Raw genomic sequence first — 17,397 nt, forward strand, 5'->3', positions numbered from 1 at the left:
TAGCGGCTACGGGCGTTATCATTTTGACTAACAATTTTCAGGAGCCGTTCAAGGACGTGGAATCGAAGGGGAAATGATAGGGGGAAAATCTTTATCGCATCATCCCCTATACGTTCATGTGCATTGGTAAAGAACATTTATTTATTGACATCAATGAGGGCCCCATTGGGCCGGATACAGATTATTATAATCACAGAAAAAAATCGGTGGTAATTATGATGTCTGATAGATCGGCGCCCCGATGATATTTCCTCCTGGGCCGTAGTTGCACACGAGGTAGGTACTGTACCATTCTTCAGGTTTTTTGTATCTTGTGACTCCGCAGCCCAGTCTGGTGGTACCAGCCCAGACGAGCTGGGTGTAGTGTCCAGTGTTTTCTGAAAATCTGGGCATAAAGGGGTTAGTCGAAGCCGAGAGAAGGGGGTTGGTGTCAAGGACTCACTGATAGGATGAGACGATGTTTCTGTCCACTTGGTCCACTTCGTTGTACCAACTGTTCACCATGTCAGCGACATTGTCGTAGTGGAATTTATCACTCCAGGCGACAGATGCTATGTTCTGTCCAACGTAATCGTCAGCTGAAAGGGTGAGGGGAGATTTAAAGTCTTTTGGCCTGAAATGAAATTGTATGGACTGAGGGGATAATGAAGACTGACCTGTGTTGCGGCACGAGTCGTGGGCGAAATGACATTGGTTCGCCCATCGTTGGGCAATTTCTGCTATTTCGTCATCCCATTGCTGCGAACAGAATAAATAGTGAGGAGTTTGTGAAGAGATTGTTTAAAATTTTATGGAAAATATGACGTGGTACTCAGCGAATGAAGGATTTTCCTAGACTTTTTCCACAATTGTAAAAAATAAACAATAAATTTTGAGCTGTCTGTGCCAATCAGAGAAGGTAAGATAAATAGTTGATACCTTCATTGAATTTTTCATGTACCATGAAGTCTCACAAACAATATAACATGATTTTTTATTGTTTTTTATGAATTTTCCATTTTTTTTGATGATCACTTTAATTACCAGAGGTCCAAGATTTGTAGCACCTGGTTGTCCACCATTGGTGCCTCTGGTCTCCTGTCCGCTGGCAACATAAGCTCTGTAATCGTTGTGTGCCTTGAGGAGGGCATCCTTCTCGTCCTGGGTCAACCCCACAACACCCAGTTCATCACACGAAGTGGCAGGATTAGGTGACTATCACGTAAATTAAAATTTGAATCAGTGATCAATTTTTATGAGGACTGTCGCGTGCAAATAAATCAGTGGAAGACCTTTGCCATTTTTTTTTTCATTACTTGTGTGTTTTTTCTCGTTAATAATATTGTGTTACTTACGGGGAACTCGCATAATGTGTGCTTGTTACTGCCGCAAGATTGCAGATCGCAGAACTTCGGCTCCTGTCCCAGGACGAAGGCTGCCCAGCCCCAAAATACCACTTGACTCAATGCTCTCCTCATGGTCAGGCTAAACTGAAAAAAAATGGTGGGCAGGTGATATTTAAACATTGGGGGTGTGTTCGCGAATAATTATTCGAGAGATAGTATCATGAGGAAGGAAAGTGCGACTAGCAATGTCATTTGCAATAATAATTGTGCTATTGAAATTCATTCAATTGGTTGAGTACTTCTGAGTGTTCCTCGATTTTTTTCCTGGTACGATTTTACCTGGAAATGTCGGTATCGCGTGTCTAGTTTTTTCGATGAGGAAATACATCTTCAGAAGAATTATCGATAGATTGAAAATTCGGAAACGTTATGACCAGTTGGCAATAATTGACTTCAACAAAATATTTGAATTATTGGTGGTGCAGTGGCAGTTGAATGAGGTAAAGATTCAATTATTTGTTCGAGGGGATCGATGAAGATTTAAATCTGAATGTGATCTAAATATACGTTGAACTGAATTGGGGGAAAATCGATGGAATAATTAAATAATTAACGGTACCAACTTAGCCTGATTTTCCTTAAAAGATGAAATTTTCAATGACGAAATTTTGAGGAATTTCGCCACGACCTCGAATGACTAGTTGAGCAATTTTTCAAGGACTTAAGACTTATCGGGAGTGACCCTCCCCTCCCGATAACGTGTTATACCGTGAACTAATTCCCAATCAAACTGATTTATTGAGAGAATGAAACTGGCCAAACCCACGCGACTGGGGCTTATCTTTACGAGATCGGGCTTTCGAAAAACATTGATAAAAAGAAGAAAAAAATACATAACAATGAGTCAAATAATTTTTGCAACTAACACCAGGACTATTTATTGTTGACAAATCATACGCACACAGAATATGTGAAAATAACTCGCAATATTCGATATTTTCATTGAAATATTTCCGACGTCTCCGTCAAGAGGTTGAAATATTCCAATTGGAAGTGACTAAACTCCCCCAGGTCTGATTCACCCTCATCTCCAAATGATTGGCTCCTCTTTTTTTTTGCGTGAGATGTTGAATGTGGCATATTGAGGTACAATAATAGGAAATAGGGGAATAAAGGTTGTGCCTTTTTTTATGTAAAATGTTTGAAAAATTATTCCGTTTTGTATAGAGGCCAGTCCTGGATGACTCCTGTTGGTCCGTAGTTGCAGACCAGGAACAGCTCAGGCCACATATTGGGATTGTATTGGGTTGGCTTATTCCTGGTGTATTTGGAGATACCGCAGCCGATTCGTTTGGTATCGGCCCAGACCATTTGAACGTAATGGTAGAGCTTCACTCCTGGGGGCTTCGGCCTAGACATTAATAAATGGAATTGATTAATGATCTCTTCAAATTTCAAGGAAGAATATCTCAATTTTTATGACCACAAATAATTTACATGGGATCACCCCTGTGGGGGGGTTTACAGTGGATGATTTTCTCACTGGGCTTGTATATGAATTTTTTTATAATTTTTACTTAATTGGAAGTACTCACTTGAGGGAGGAGACGGTGTTAGCGTTGAAGTGCTCCACTTCATTGTACCAATTGTCGATCAAGTCTCTGATTACGTTGGGATGGTATCCATCGCTCCAGGCGCCCCAGTTGAGATTTTGTCCCACCCACTCAGAATCTAAAAAAATACGAATGGATACAGAATACAATTGACCAGCTAATCATATTATTAATTAAATGTCGACATTCACATGTGTCACGGCAGGAATCATGCTCATCGTCGCACTGATTAGCCCATCTCTGAGCGATGTAAGCTAACTCGTCATCCCATTCCTGTAAAATAAAAAAATGAAGCATAAGAGGAAAATTAAAAAATAGTTCAGGATAAACAAAATTAAGTCCTAAACATCCTGAGGATAATCTCTGAAGTCAATTACCAGATCTCCCATGTTAGTGGCAGCAGGCTGAGGTCCAGGATTACCCCTCGTCTCTTTTCCAGCAGCAACGTAACGTCTCCAGTGATTGTGTCGGTCGATAATGGTTTTCTTTTCCTCCTCAGTCACCCCCAATTGCTCAACTTCACCACAATCCTCTGAAGGCTCCTCCCACTGAGGCATAAAAATTCGCGATGATGATGCAGAGACGATTTTTATAGACAATTATTCTCTATGATTGAGCGAAACTCTAGATTCACAGAATCATAAGGATTATGAAATACTAAAGAGTCACATTTGACTAAAGGAGACTCTGTACTACGACTCCAATTTATGAATTGAGCCAATTTGCAAAGAAAATATATTTTTTTTTAATGGACAATTTTTTTTGTGGTCCAGATGACGTCGTTGAAATTTATGATTAACTGGCCCTGTCTCTCACCGGATATTCGCAAACTGTATGTGGTCCCTTTGGCTTACAACTTTCCACATCGCAATAGTCGGCTTGACCATTGACGAAGACGCCAACATTCACCAATAGCACGAGAATCACTGATGTGAACATTGTTGCTGGAAACTGTGAGGACTGTGCACTGTCCTGATGTATTTAAATCCAGAATTGCATGTTACGAAGCTGTTTATTGCAGGATTACACTATCAAACGACAGTAAAATTGCATTCGAAATCGTATTCTTATCGAATATATTCGCCATTTGTGGTAATAAAATTGTTTATTTATGATTCTCACATGGTTCTGAGCTATAATTGTGCCTCACTGACAGGGTGATTTGCTGCTACCGTGCATTAGAATGAAATAGGCAGTTTATTCTCTGATATTCATTCATTCCCTCCTATTTAGATTATCCACTATCTGCTAGCTTGCTTCCTCCATGTGTTCAGGGTAATCGTCTCGAGTTTTCAACTCGAGGAATATGAAAATCGAGAGTTATCAATGGGATAAATAGTCACGAAAGTATTTTCAATATTTTGAATATTCATAGTTAATGGTATTTTTAAATAATTCAGGCAAATATACACTCGTTAGTTCAACAATTCTTTAAAATATTAGAATTATTATACAATTTTTAAAATTTTATCTTGTGCACAGAAACAAAAAAAAACCCAACGAAGAATTACTTATTTATTTATTATTAAATAATATAATTAAGAAATATATTCTGTAAAATAATTGTTTTGGCTGAAAATACAAAATAATGATTTCATATTTCTCTCATTTTTTTGTGACCCCAAAACATACAAATGATTACATTTTGTTTTACATTTTCTCATCGAATTATATCGAAAGGTTTCTTGAAGCAAAATATAATCAATATAAAATTCGAGATGAGCCTCGGGTGTCGTCTCAAAGCAGAAATGCCCTGAAATTTCCAAAGATCATCTATTTCCGTCCGGCCTCTGGTGCCTGTCCTCATCCATTCAGATCTCCCGCGTCGCCATTCGTGTTTACATCCCTCCACCCAACACCGAACATAACCTAGTTAGTTTCAAAACAGTTCTCTCACTGTGTTTACCGAATCCTTCCTCCACCTATTCAAGAAGCAGAGTCAGGCCATCAGAAGGATCAACGACAAGGTGTCACCTGGAAAGTGTAGTGTTTTCTGTCCTTGTGCGTGATCGTAATAGATCAAAGGTGATTTAAATAATTGGAACTCATGTTCTCGTCAGCATGACTGCCACAAAACCGCTCGATATGCCTTTGCCTCTGGTGCTCAAACAGGAGAAGGAGGAGAACCCGAGTGAGGATGAGGGTGAGGATGACAACGAGGAAACAGACAGTGACAGTGTCTCGTCATTGTCCCAGCCCTCGATCCTCGACAAGGGCTCCTTCAACGACCTCGACCCCAGGAACGAATTCCTTCGACTGACTTCAATGGTAACTATTCTACTCTACGGATTTTCTCGATTATTGTTTTCAGAGTCAACTCTCTGACAAAACACCATTTGGTAAACCTAAAATAAACTTCATGTTTGTCTGACTCGAGCATAATCCTATCGAAATAGATTGGTGACCAAAAATATTTCATCTATTTTAACTCGATCCTCCCCAATAATACGAGCGATCTCCCCAGGTTCGTCGCGTTTATTTCTCCTATCTCAACAAATCCGTAATCAACAATTACAACGTCTGCTGTAAAGCGTCAGAAGCACGAGAAGTGTCTCGACTGGAGCTGAAAAAATTCGCTAGTCAAATGGAGCTGCAGGCAGTTCGTGCATCCCTGGAGGCCTCGCTGTACCGTCAGGCAATGCTGAAGATGATATCCGATGTGAAGACAAGCACTGCTCGCCAAAAGATCCACAAAAAATTATCGATCTTCCTCCAGAAAGCGCCATCGACAGTCGACGCAGCAGTCCAAACGACCGAAGAAATCCCCCCCGAAGCCAAAGTATTTCCCTCTGTTGCGACTGAAGAACCCAACGAGAGACCCAAACAAGAGACTGGAGAATGCAAATCCCTCGACGAAAGGCTGATGAAGCTTTTTTCCCTCCCATCAGAATCACCAGTAGTGGATCCAATAGAGGGTCCGGAGGGCCAGGAAGGTCCAGGGGAGCCACCAGTGAAGGTGGAACCAATGGAGATTTCTAAAGTCGAAGTGCAAGACACTGAGACAATTGAGCCTGACGACAAAGTGCAAGGGGGGGAAATGAACAGCCTCGATACAAATGTCAATGGACCGATGGAGGACGACCAGGCGTCCCAGGACTCCCTCATGCAGCACCTGGAGGACATGTTCTGCGAGAGCGACGACAGCAGTGACCTAATGACCCTGATAGAACGACATTCAGGTGTCACGAAAACAAATGTTGATAAGGAGATCTTGAAGATGTGTCCAGAAGGTGCCTCATTAGTGAAACCCACCAGTGTGAAGTGTTTCTCAAAAAGTTCAGAGTCCTCAGTCCCAACTCCTCCAACATCCCTCTCTCAGGAGTCGACACCCGTGTCGAGTTCTAAACGCAAGCTGTCACTTTATTCGTACAAAAATAAGAGGAGGGCTGTGGAAGGAGGGGAGGAAACACAGGAGGACAAGGAGGCGAAGAAGATGCGTGGCATCTGGCTGGTGGAGAGAATCCACCAGGTGTCCAAGCTCAAGGCAAAGATGACGGAATTGTCAGTGAGGAATTACAGAAAGCATGGCAGGATTAGAAGTAAATTTGCAGAGCTCTTTGGGGATGATGATGGTGAGGATTTGGCGCCGGATTCGCCTATTCGCATTGAGGATCACTTGACTTCGTGCAAGGAGAGAATAGCACCCTGGGTTGTTAAATATTTGATGCCTTTTTATGCGAAGAAAAAAGTTATCAAGGATCGATTGCTATTTAAGGCTGTTGCTAAGCATATTACTGATGGGCTCATTATTGCAAATACGTTTCCTGGTGAGTAAAAATGTTATTTATGTTCATTGAATCAGTTCATTCTCTTGAGAGGGAAAAGGGATTTAATTGGGTTCAATTGACTTCAGGATGAATTGGGGACTTTATTAACGTCATTTTTTTTTAATTTTCAGAAGAAGAATATGTAAATCAATACATAAAAGACTACTTCCGGAATAAGGCTAGTATTAAATCGCAGTCTGACATATACCTCTGAATATGTCCATCGCTCTCTCCCTTTTTTGTGATAAATTCTATTAAATTATCGGATATAATCAATACTCGTGACTTCTCACTCCCCGCGTTTTAGTTTTATGAGTCAGCCATAATGATAATCGACGAAAATGTATGTACTGTAAATTACAATCGAGGCTAGTTGAAATGGGAGATACCCAGAACGATAACAGAACAAACTAGAAATAAAACGTAAAATCATGTTTTTTTTAATATTCCTTTAATTCTTGCACATTATAATCTCGACTAGACCCAGATCTTAAAATTAACAAATGGAGGATATAAATTTAATCGTCAGATGTGTTGTCAACAATCTCGCATGCCAATGACAAAATGAAGAGAAAAAAGAAAAGCATAGCCCTTGCATGCCTTGTACAACTTCACCACCTCTCTCGTTTGAAATTTTCATTTCACAACAATATTGAAATAAATAATTTCAGTAATTGCAAACGGACTATCACATCACTGATAAATCCAAAATCGCACAGCGACTTTTACAATTTTTGCCAGCATTCTGATCATTGAAGATCCATCATCATGATAGCTTGACATTAATGTCTATATTAATTTCTAATTGAATTTAATCAGCAGACATTGAAAGAAGTATCGAATAAATTTTATTTACCTCAATGCATTTGAAATTACAGTGCACATGTACCTAACAAGCATTTCGATATTAATTTGGATTAGTAACAACGAGTGCAGTTATTTTGTCTCTACAAAGTGTCTCTTTTAAAATTGTGATTGCCCAAGGTTATTCAAATGTTCGTTGAAATACTATTAATTCACAGTTTCCAATTATCTCTCCACATTACCCTGATACCTTCGACATCATCCGGCTCATCTAATCCAAATATTTAATAAATAAGTTCCACCCAAATATCCATCGCAATTATCTCTGCTCCTGACAAATATCAATCACATCTCGATTGAATGGAATTCGTTCATCTTAAAAATTGCTAGAAATTATAGATATAGACTTATCCTTCGTAATCGTGAGATGCCTTAAATCAAGTATTATAATTTTTTCTTTGATTATTCTAATGGGAATCTCTCTGACAATAACTTAGTTGCACATCTAATTATTCATTACCCACGACAAAACGTAAATAGGTCCACGGCGTTTCCATTCTCTACATAAATCGAACAACATTAGAATTAAACTTCATTGGACTGTAAGGGGGCAAAAATTAACATTGAAAAAATTATGGTTAATAAACAACGGGAAAGGATATCTTTCAGCGACTAAACTCTCCAGTAAAATGAATTCACTTACTCAACAAATAATATTCAACACCGATTTCTCCTGTCTTATTCTTGAATTATATTCTATTTACACCGTTCGAGAACTAATGACGATATACCCTGGACAGGGCATTGGAGGAGTTGAATAAACACACACAGAAAGGCAGACTATCGAATATACATCACCAGTGATTACACTCATATGCAGCAATTAGACTCCACGTTTGTCATTCACATTTCTTATCGAGAGCTGCAGCTGTTCCTTATTCATTAAGGAATATTCATTACATTTTAGTTAGATTTCTTCAGTTAATTACACCATCGGTGATCTGAAAGGAATTTAATTGATGGATTAGTTGGGGAATTTTAGCGGTGGAGTGGTACGAAATTATTTCAATAAACTTTGAACCCTATCAGTTACTGACATCATTGAACGTCGTCATTGAACTTGTTTATATTTCATTATTTTTTAAAACAAAAAATAGGTATCCAATATTTTGCGACTCAATTATCCCCATTCCTATCCAAATAAAAATAATTACCAAGTCTCTTTGGTCTCCAAATTATTACGATTCCACATCTTGAAAATATATTGCACGAAGAACACCACGACAATGACAATAACAGTATCCACGAAATTCTTGACCATATTCGCATTGTAACTCGATTCTTTCTGACTCCGTTGTCTGATGGCCAATTGCTCTAGCGTTCGTTGGATTCTATTGAGTTGTTCCCCCTGCTGCAGCATTCGACTCTCTACTTCCTTGATGGAGTGCATCAGCCTGAAAATAATTAAATCATAACCGGAATTCGTCGGAGAATAATCATTAGAGATGCCTCTCCTGACCACAAGTACCTGGCGTTAGACCTCCGCCTCTTCCCGAGGGACTGACTCGAGTCCGAGTGGGCATCTGCGGATGAACTTCCAGAGTCATGAGCAGTCTCCGTCAGCGGTAAATTACTTGACAATTGTCTCTTCGATGACTTCAGTACTGAGAGAGACGATCGCGATTCAGCCTGTAATAACGGCATCTGAAATCATTAGATGTTCCCCCACGATTTAAAACACCGGATTCTTAATTAATCATAAAAAACACTATTTCTCACGTGCTTAGTCCAAAACTCGTGATACTATTCCAAAATTAATCATGTGCGATTGTACATAAATAAAATAGTATTCATTTATTGAATTGAATGTTGAATAAATTTTGAAATTAAACAGAAATTAAAATATAACCGTACCTTCAATCTGGAATTCTAAATGTCCAGGTGACTAAATATTATCTCATGATTTTTTATCACATGTACATGCAGAATTCCAATGTGTAAGTGCTGTTACATTTTAATTAATGAGGAAAACTAAAAATGTATGCAATTCTTAGGTGGACGACTCATATCCTGTCGAATTGTATTCATTCATGCAAAAAAAATTTGAGGAAATCGCAATAACAAGTTAAATTCTAAAATTCTATTTAGTTTTTTCCCCTTCCAAAATCACAGTAAAACAAACTGTTGACCGTAACGAGATTTGAAATGATTAGACGTCCCCCCACGATTTAAAGCACAGGGCTCTTTATTAACTATTTCAAGAAACTCCCGATACTTTTGAATAATTCAAATTCTGGTGCGACATTACATAAATAAAATAGTACTAATTTATTAAAAAATATCAAATCAGTCGTATTAATAAGTAATAGTTGGCAGTACTCTATCTTATCCTCTTCGACTAAAAAAATCATCGAGTAATGTAGCGCTAAAAATTCTATTCTCTCTTCAGTCTTCTCGTTAATTCACGAAGTTTACTCAGTAGATTCATATTCAGACTTTGACATTGTCTCTCTTGTACCTGTGTCTGTGGATCCACCGATACGATACTCCCAGTTCTCATGATAGGTGTCTTGTGGCGTGTCTTGGTACGAACAATGTAATCATGCTCGAATTGTACAACATCGTTTCTAGGGTCCCACGGGCGTATGTCAGCGTGTCTGTACACCCAATTGCCAGTGATAATGTCCTATTGAGAGGAATGATTATTCGTTATCGGGGACTGATGAACAGAGGAGATAGGGATAACTAAGATAAACATTAAAATTATTATTACTATGAGAACGTTAATATTGGATTCTGTGAGACACTTAAAACACGTGGAGTATAACGAATACATTATAAAATAATCGACGTACCTCTAACCGTTTTTATTGATAAGCTTTTTAAACCCCATCATTAAAAATTAAACTTTAGTTTTCTTTCTTTCTTTGAATTTTAAAGGATAAATTGTAGTAGCACGGGAGCGAAGAGAACTCACAGGTATATTGTTATTACTGATCAAACGGAGGGAAGAGAAATTATTTATTTACTTGGACAAAATATTTTGGTATCCACTCGTCGTTATTCTGCTTTCGATCTTTGGCTCGTTCTCTCTGGGCTTCCTCGAGGGATGTTTTGGCGTCGGTTGCTGCAATCTGATCGTCATTGTTTATGGCTATCGTGACAGCCTGCCATAGACGCTGACTCTCCCATTCACCCTGACTCTCCAGGGGTACTGTGTACTTCTTCAAACGCTTGCGACGCACCTCGGGGAGAGGATTGAAAAAGACACTCTCCTGTCCTGTTCTCTTGTCGGTAATCAATATCTGTCCGTCCCAGTAGCCGGATATTGTTGCAAGGGTCTCTTTCACCAGACGAATTCTACCTACTACCTGATTCATTTGCTCAGCACCACCTAGGAATGGCTGGGAAAATGATAACAAGAAAATGGTTTAATTTCATGTTGAAAGTCCTAAAATGAGAAGGAAATATTTCCAATCCACTTAATGAATTACCTTCAATTTAAATTCAAGTTCAGTATGATAACCAGTTTTTTCACAAATGATGTTGACTTTGCCACCAAGTTCCATGGACAAGGTACCCATGACAATTCCCTTGCAGTGAGCATAGGGAATAGTCATAGTGTAATCCTCACCGCGTGGAAGCATCGTCAGCACAGCAGCACCATCGAGGACAGCAGACGTTGAATTGCCATAGAATTTAGATTTGGCTATTATCGTTGAACTTATTGTAAAGCCGTCCTGGCGATTTGTCACGTAGAAACTTGAGATAGGTGGGTGGTGTGATATCTGAATGATTAAATTGTCAGTGAATTGTTGAAGTTACTAGTGGAACATTGTCGATTAATCTTGGCTTGTAATTTTACCTGCTCAGCCAAGTAGAATGTACGCGAGCCATTTGGATGTTGCCAGTAGCAACGAAATGTCTCGCCCAGGAGTGGATTGTACGGTTTTTTCAGTCCCTGGGGTTTTTTATAGAAACCTGAGAGATACCACTTAACCACTCCTTTCATTCGCGTAAATGCATCGTCCTCGAGTACGGCTCTGCAATTTTTTTTAATGAGATTTTGGAGTAAAGTGATGGAACTGGATAACTTTTCATATTTATCAACATTTCAACGGAATTATAGTCATGTGAACTTTGAGAGATTTCTTCCATCTCATGTTTCAAAATTTTAATTAAAAACGCACGCCTGCACATGTCCTTCCTCGCAAAGTTGATTGATAAATTTCGAATCGTCGTAATACATACTGAGACAGTAGATCCGCATGATAGTAGGAATCCGCAAGCTTCTCCAGAAAGGATCTTGGCTCGAGAATGAACGTAGGTAGCACCACTTTCGACAGGTCCATGCCCGGACGAACTTGCTTAAGGAGAAACCAAATGAGTGATTTCTGCTCGTCTTGGAGCTCTGCAACAACTTCTCCCGCCTGAGGAATACCGACAGTAGACAATATTAAATTCTCATGAAAAAAACAAGAGGAAAATCTGAACTAATGAGTCACGATGCATCAATAACAAATGTTCCTTACCGTTCCAAGGAATTCATTCTCATTAGCAACATATGGTGTCTCGCAGATAGCCTCCTCCTCATCCTTGACAGAGGCCTCAGATTCACTGTCACTTGCGCTAATCTCGGCATCAGCGACAACACCATTCTCCGGCTGGCTGATATCGTCCAGGTCTGTGTTTTGGGTATCAAGAGGATCTAGCGTTACTACTTGATGGGTATCACACTCTAGGACATGGACAGAGGGAATAGTCATGCGTCTCGTTGGGGATATTAGTGAATACGAGGGTGATGGTGATTGTGATATATTATTACTGGGTGATGAATTGTCGGAATATCTTCTTCCAAATTCTTCGTCTAAACTACCACCGTAGGTGCAATTATCAATGGGTGGTGTTGGTGACTTGCCGAATAAATGTGTCTCCCAGTAGGCAACTGCATGACAAAGCTGCTGGAACATTGGCATTGGGGAGGATATTCGGCTGCTGCTTGATAAACCAGGTGACAGGGTTTGTGGGCATGATAGCAAGCGTCTTTGGGGTGTCGTTGGGGTGCGGGGAGCGTAACGGGCCAAATTCAGTGCTGGTGGATTGAATTGTGCCTCGGGTTTTTCTTTTTTTTTTTACGGGTCATTGGGCAGTCCAGGGAGCAGGCAAGTTCAGCATAATTAAAATTAATTAGTCCAGGCCCTTATCGTTATTCATGGTTATATGAAATCTGATGAAAAAGATACTGACTGTCTGAGTAATGACAGATGACTCTACTGATCGTCTTTTTTGCGAATTAATCTTTCATTTCTTTTTTGTTACGATCCACGGAGGCTAGTTTATTTCAGCGATGAAATACCAGTCATGATTATTGATCATGAGGTTACGATTTCAAAAATTTACTGCAAGAAAACCTCACTCGAATCCATAAAAAAATGCAGTAAAGTATAAGAATCACAAAATAAAATCAAATGACTGAACGAGAGACGGATTATTCGTTTGATCGTCTTGTCTATTGATTATTCTTTCCTCTTGTGTCTAGTCACTCATAATAATAGACATATCATCGGCATTCCAATATTTGGAAAGAAGAATTGTTCTCCTCCCACTTTCACAATATAATTTTTCAGAGCAGCTGTCTCATAAAAAAATACCTTGTTTTATCTCAATTAATTAAAGAAATGAGATAACGCGGAGGAATTCAGAATAATGATAATTACGGAATTGTTCTCTGAATATCGATACGAGCCATGAAGAACACTTCTTTCTTTTTCATTTTTAAAATGCCAACAATATTTTTTTTTCCATTAAAAAAATTGTCTTACCGTGATCGAAATGCTTCTCATAGTCCGCCTCACTCCACTGAGTCTCGTGGGTTGTCGTGGCATCATGTTGTGGAGAACGTGGCAGAATACTGGCCGATCTAACAATGAGTGACGAACAACGCAAAGACAACTCAAGTGCATCCAGCCAACATTTTCCAGCTGCCTGAGATGGAGCACGAAATATTAAATATGATGTTGGCAGTGGTTGCACAACAGCTCCTAGAAATAGAAGATTTATTTTGAAGTTTCCCAGTGAATAGTGTCCCAGTAATATCCTCTATTGATTTACCAATAGCCTCTTTCTCGGGACCTCTCGGCGCCCAAATTGATTGCTCGAGTGGATGAAATAGTTTGAAACAGAAGCCGTCCTTCTTACTGGGCCGTTCGATCACTTGGCAGATGTTTAGCAGAACTGTTCCAACCCAGTGATTACTCTGCAATGGTTTACATTGGAATAACATAGAATGTATAAATCTTGGGCAATTTGTGTGGGTAAATGGGTCATTTTACTCGTTGAGCCATAAACTATTTCCTGTGAGCTGTCATACGTACTTTTATTTTCGGGCTTTTGTAGAGTAATAGGAGTCCTGGCTTCAGTATGCACCAAAGTTTTGTCCAACTTTTCAGCGTTCCACGAACTTTCAGCCAGTCGCTCATTACAACCACTGTTGGATCCTTCAACGAACTCAGGAGTTCGTTTGCGACGCGTTTCTTCTCAATTCGATAGTTCTTTCGTTGTGCTTTGTAGGATTCTTTACGAGTTAACTTGCACGAGTCAGCCTGTTGAATGTTCATTATTGTTTTGAGTAAAAGTTAAGAAAGAAGCACTTTGAAATATTATTTGACATCATTGTTGTTTTGATGGAGTGTTGACGTTAGTGTGATTATTGTAAAGGTGATTTAAATTTTTTCTATTCATCTATTCTATTTATCAAATTAATTTAGTTTATTCACCTTGTCCGATGCAGAATCCAATTTCAAATTACTCTCGCCCATAGCAGACAGCCCTAAAACATTATCCAGTAATTGATAAAGGACTGAGAAGTCTCTAACCAGCTGAACTGAGTTGATACCTTACCAGTGGCATCTGAAGCTATAGAATGGCCTCAAAAAAATATATATCCTTCTCATGAGAGTGCAGATAGTTAAAATCCCAGCGTAAAGTAAAAGTGATGACAATGTGATGCGCACACAGCACTGTTTCATGATTCGATAAGCAATTGGAGGTGACAAAATTGATGGATAATATGTAATCATCTGAAGCCATACTTTAAATGCCAATGGGTACAGTAAAAAAAATTGCCTCGTAGCGCAGCATTGTAACACCAACGAAAACATTGAAATGAATTTTTAACGAAAACAAAAATACCTGGAGAAAGCGGAGGAGCACCTGAGGCGAGATTAACGTTAGCGGTGAGTGATTCTGACGATGGTAGCTTGGACAATTGGGCTGGTTGTGCATGGACACTTCCCTGACGAGGTCGTCGATCATCACCTGGTGCTACATTATTTTTTCGCATTCTTTTTATCACGATTCCACGATTTGTATTTTAAAAACTCTTATTAACTACTGATTTGTCTGTTAAATTCATGCACAGAGAAAAAAATCGAGAAAAACACCAGAAACACCACAAAAAAATATTTCTTCTTGAATTCTTTTTTTCCAATTTTTTTCTCCGTGTGGGCTCATTAATCCTCATACACTGTGACCAATTGTTCGCTGAAATTTTAAGCAACAGCTTTAGAAATTTCTAACGCGTGACTCTCTCATTGAATTCCAATTTTCTGTTCTCGTTGAAATAATTTTTTATTACTTCAAATGGCATTCAATTTATTTTGGGTAAAATTTCCCTCAATTTTTTTAAACAGTGTAACAGCGTCCCTTTGACATTGTAAAAGTCTTACCTCTTTTACCAGTCAATTTAATCCATCTACCCATCACACAGATATGAAATTAATCCACAGCCCATGCGTGAAATCAAGGGTCCCAATTCGAAGTATGAAATAATTTCAAATAAATTATTCCAATTCGTTCAGTAAAATATCTTGCCAGCATGCAATTACCAACAAAAGTTGCTTCTGCCTAAAAAGCAAACGAAACTCTCCCGACTCAACAAATGAATAAAAAAAACAAGCAAATAGAATTGACCAGCAATTTCTCCGGAGAAATTCCCTGCTATTATTTATCCTCAAACAACCACCTTCACATGGCTATCACAATACACTGAGGTAAAAAAAAATTCACTGCAAGTGAGGATAATAAACAACTATAATGAAATGTTTTTAGTATCTAGGGTCAGTCGATATTGATTTCTCTGCATCATCGACACAACATGTAAAGTTTCTGCGCCAAGTCGATTCATATTAATGAACCTGTAACTAGGAGCAGCGACGTATCCAACAAGGTTGATAATTCTCTTCAATTATTATCAAGGATTTAACCCGCGTGACATTGAAATGAATTATGCTATTTCGTACGTGTCATTTAAACTCAAATTCTATTGTAAATCTTAGGTGTAATGAGGGACAGGGGGGACATGCAACAGCACCTGCATTTCATCCCACTAATTATCTTCTACTGTCTGAGTGCATGCAGACTTCAGAATGTGTGCCATTATGATTGTAAAGATCATGTTAGTGACGCAGTTGAGTGAATTGTCGTGTCATTCAGAATTGCATCGAGTTTTTTAACAAACTTTTTACGGTTTATTATTGATGCTGGAGGTCGGCTTGACTTTTACTTTGTTTATTTCACTTAATCAATTTTGTTGCATAATGGGGAGGCTCATCCTGGGAAAAACTCGGATATTTCGGGACAACAACACAGAAATCATAGAATAGCAATCAGATAATTGTTCAGAAAATGAGGCGTAAGAATTTCATGTTCTCAATTCAGTGAAATAATTCATTCCAAATGAAATTTTACATGACAAAATTTTCCTTCTCTATTTAACAAGATAAAACCGACATTATCAACGATTTTTATCACTCAACCATTTATCAGATAAGAAAACCTCAATAATCCCATAAACAAATCCCCAAAAAACGATCACACGAATGGACTTGTAACTTGCAACTCACGATAGAACAAGAGTATCGATCACAAAGTGCGAAAAACTGTGTCAAGAATGTAAAAAAAAACGTGTGCTATGGTAATCGTTAGTGAAAAACGAGAATATGAAAACTTACGATTACTGAGAGAACGACTGACGCCCGGTGGTGTCATGGTCTTGATGGATTCAGTATTATGACCAGTGGAAGTAGCCTGGGACTCGGACGAGGGCCTCGGTCTCTCGCCAGGTACCATTATCGGTTGGGAGCTCATGTCCTGATCCTTCAGCATGAAAAAAACCACTCGTTTACCTACAATTTAATCCCCACAAGGGCCCAAAAGGCCCCGAGTTGGCTGCGATTCTTCAGAGCAGAAAAACCCCAAAAATCAAACCACAAATGAGCTTCGAGTTCTTCATCTTGAGTAATTACACTAAAATCCGCATTGAATTACGTAAAAAAATTCGGTGGACGTAGTCCTGGACCGCAATGCGGTAGATATCTGTCAAAATACCCCGAAAAAGCATACTCCCCTGGCACTACAATTATTTCATGAAAAACTCACCAGTGAATTCTCCCAAATCGTAGTAATCACGGAGCGATCCTCGCCCTCTACAATTGATCCTTCATTAACACGTCAACTGAGCTTAATTGATACGCAGACACATGAGAAATATATTTTTTTTTAATCTTCAGAGGCTATTACGGTGACCCGACTAAACTCAAGTATCCAGCCTGCTGGTGGTTCATGTTAGTCTCACAGATGCTGGGAAAACAACGTAAAATATTCCGGGACTAATGACCCCCTCTCCTCGGTCACTTCACAACCACCCCCACAATTACTTTCCTATTATCGAAAATACTCGTTGGACGAGGAATATGTTTTATTCACAGGCTAATATCGACTTAAACACATGTTGTAATGAATCGTGTAGCCGATGTAGTAGTGTTGGCATGACGCACAATTGATCAGTGGCCGAGGGGAGCCCACGGATACGCCGGCCTCCCCTCCCCT

At 39.1% G+C, this 17,397-nt stretch overlaps 3 protein-coding genes across 16 annotated transcripts; 1 reads left to right on the forward strand and 2 right to left on the reverse strand.

The window, feature by feature from the left end:
- Positions 1-119: 119 nt before the first annotated feature.
- LOC135168316 (uncharacterized) lies at positions 120-3,915 on the reverse strand. The gene is made up of 11 exons (XM_064132350.1): positions 3,755-3,915; positions 3,316-3,486; positions 3,130-3,211; positions 2,921-3,056; positions 2,538-2,736; positions 1,945-2,022; positions 1,335-1,469; positions 1,024-1,194; positions 657-738; positions 443-578; positions 120-385 (listed from the first exon to the last, which is right to left on the reverse strand). Exons 1-11 carry the CDS (start codon positions 3,875-3,877, stop codon positions 214-216), a joined length of 1,485 nt encoding a protein of 494 aa, XP_063988420.1. The 5' UTR covers positions 3,878-3,915; the 3' UTR covers positions 120-213.
- An 877-nt stretch (positions 3,916-4,792) lies between these two features.
- On the forward strand, positions 4,793-7,151 carry LOC135168462 (uncharacterized). Its single transcript, XM_064132672.1, has 3 exons — positions 4,793-5,206; positions 5,403-6,705; positions 6,837-7,151. The coding sequence occupies exons 1-3, from the start codon at positions 5,000-5,002 to the stop codon at positions 6,917-6,919; spliced, it is 1,593 nt and encodes a 530-aa protein (XP_063988742.1). The 5' UTR covers positions 4,793-4,999; the 3' UTR covers positions 6,920-7,151.
- A 379-nt stretch (positions 7,152-7,530) lies between these two features.
- On the reverse strand, positions 7,531-17,331 carry Orp8 (Oxysterol-binding protein-related protein 8). 14 transcript variants are annotated; one of them, XM_064132644.1, is made up of 19 exons: positions 16,948-17,331; positions 16,521-16,694; positions 14,701-14,832; positions 14,410-14,424; positions 14,286-14,338; positions 13,884-14,111; positions 13,621-13,765; positions 13,332-13,550; positions 12,335-12,631; positions 12,042-12,247; positions 11,761-11,939; positions 11,375-11,552; positions 11,004-11,297; positions 10,539-10,913; positions 10,028-10,195; positions 9,289-9,312; positions 9,038-9,198; positions 8,724-8,963; positions 7,531-8,510 (listed from the first exon to the last, which is right to left on the reverse strand). In XM_064132644.1, coding segments are annotated over exons 2-19 (3,069 nt in total). In that variant the 5' UTR covers positions 16,675-16,694; positions 16,948-17,331; the 3' UTR covers positions 7,531-8,509. The 14 variants fall into 14 exon arrangements, with proteins under 14 accessions (XP_063988714.1, XP_063988718.1, XP_063988720.1 ...); XM_064132648.1 differs by having other exon boundaries at positions 16,521-16,665; positions 16,948-17,330; XM_064132650.1 differs by lacking the exons at positions 16,521-16,694; positions 16,948-17,331 and adding an exon at positions 15,237-16,508.
- Between the last annotated feature and the right edge of the window lie 66 nt (positions 17,332-17,397).

This window comes from Diachasmimorpha longicaudata, chromosome 13, assembly GCF_034640455.1.
Source record: "Diachasmimorpha longicaudata isolate KC_UGA_2023 chromosome 13, iyDiaLong2, whole genome shotgun sequence".
NCBI lineage: Eukaryota > Metazoa > Arthropoda > Insecta > Hymenoptera > Braconidae > Diachasmimorpha > Diachasmimorpha longicaudata.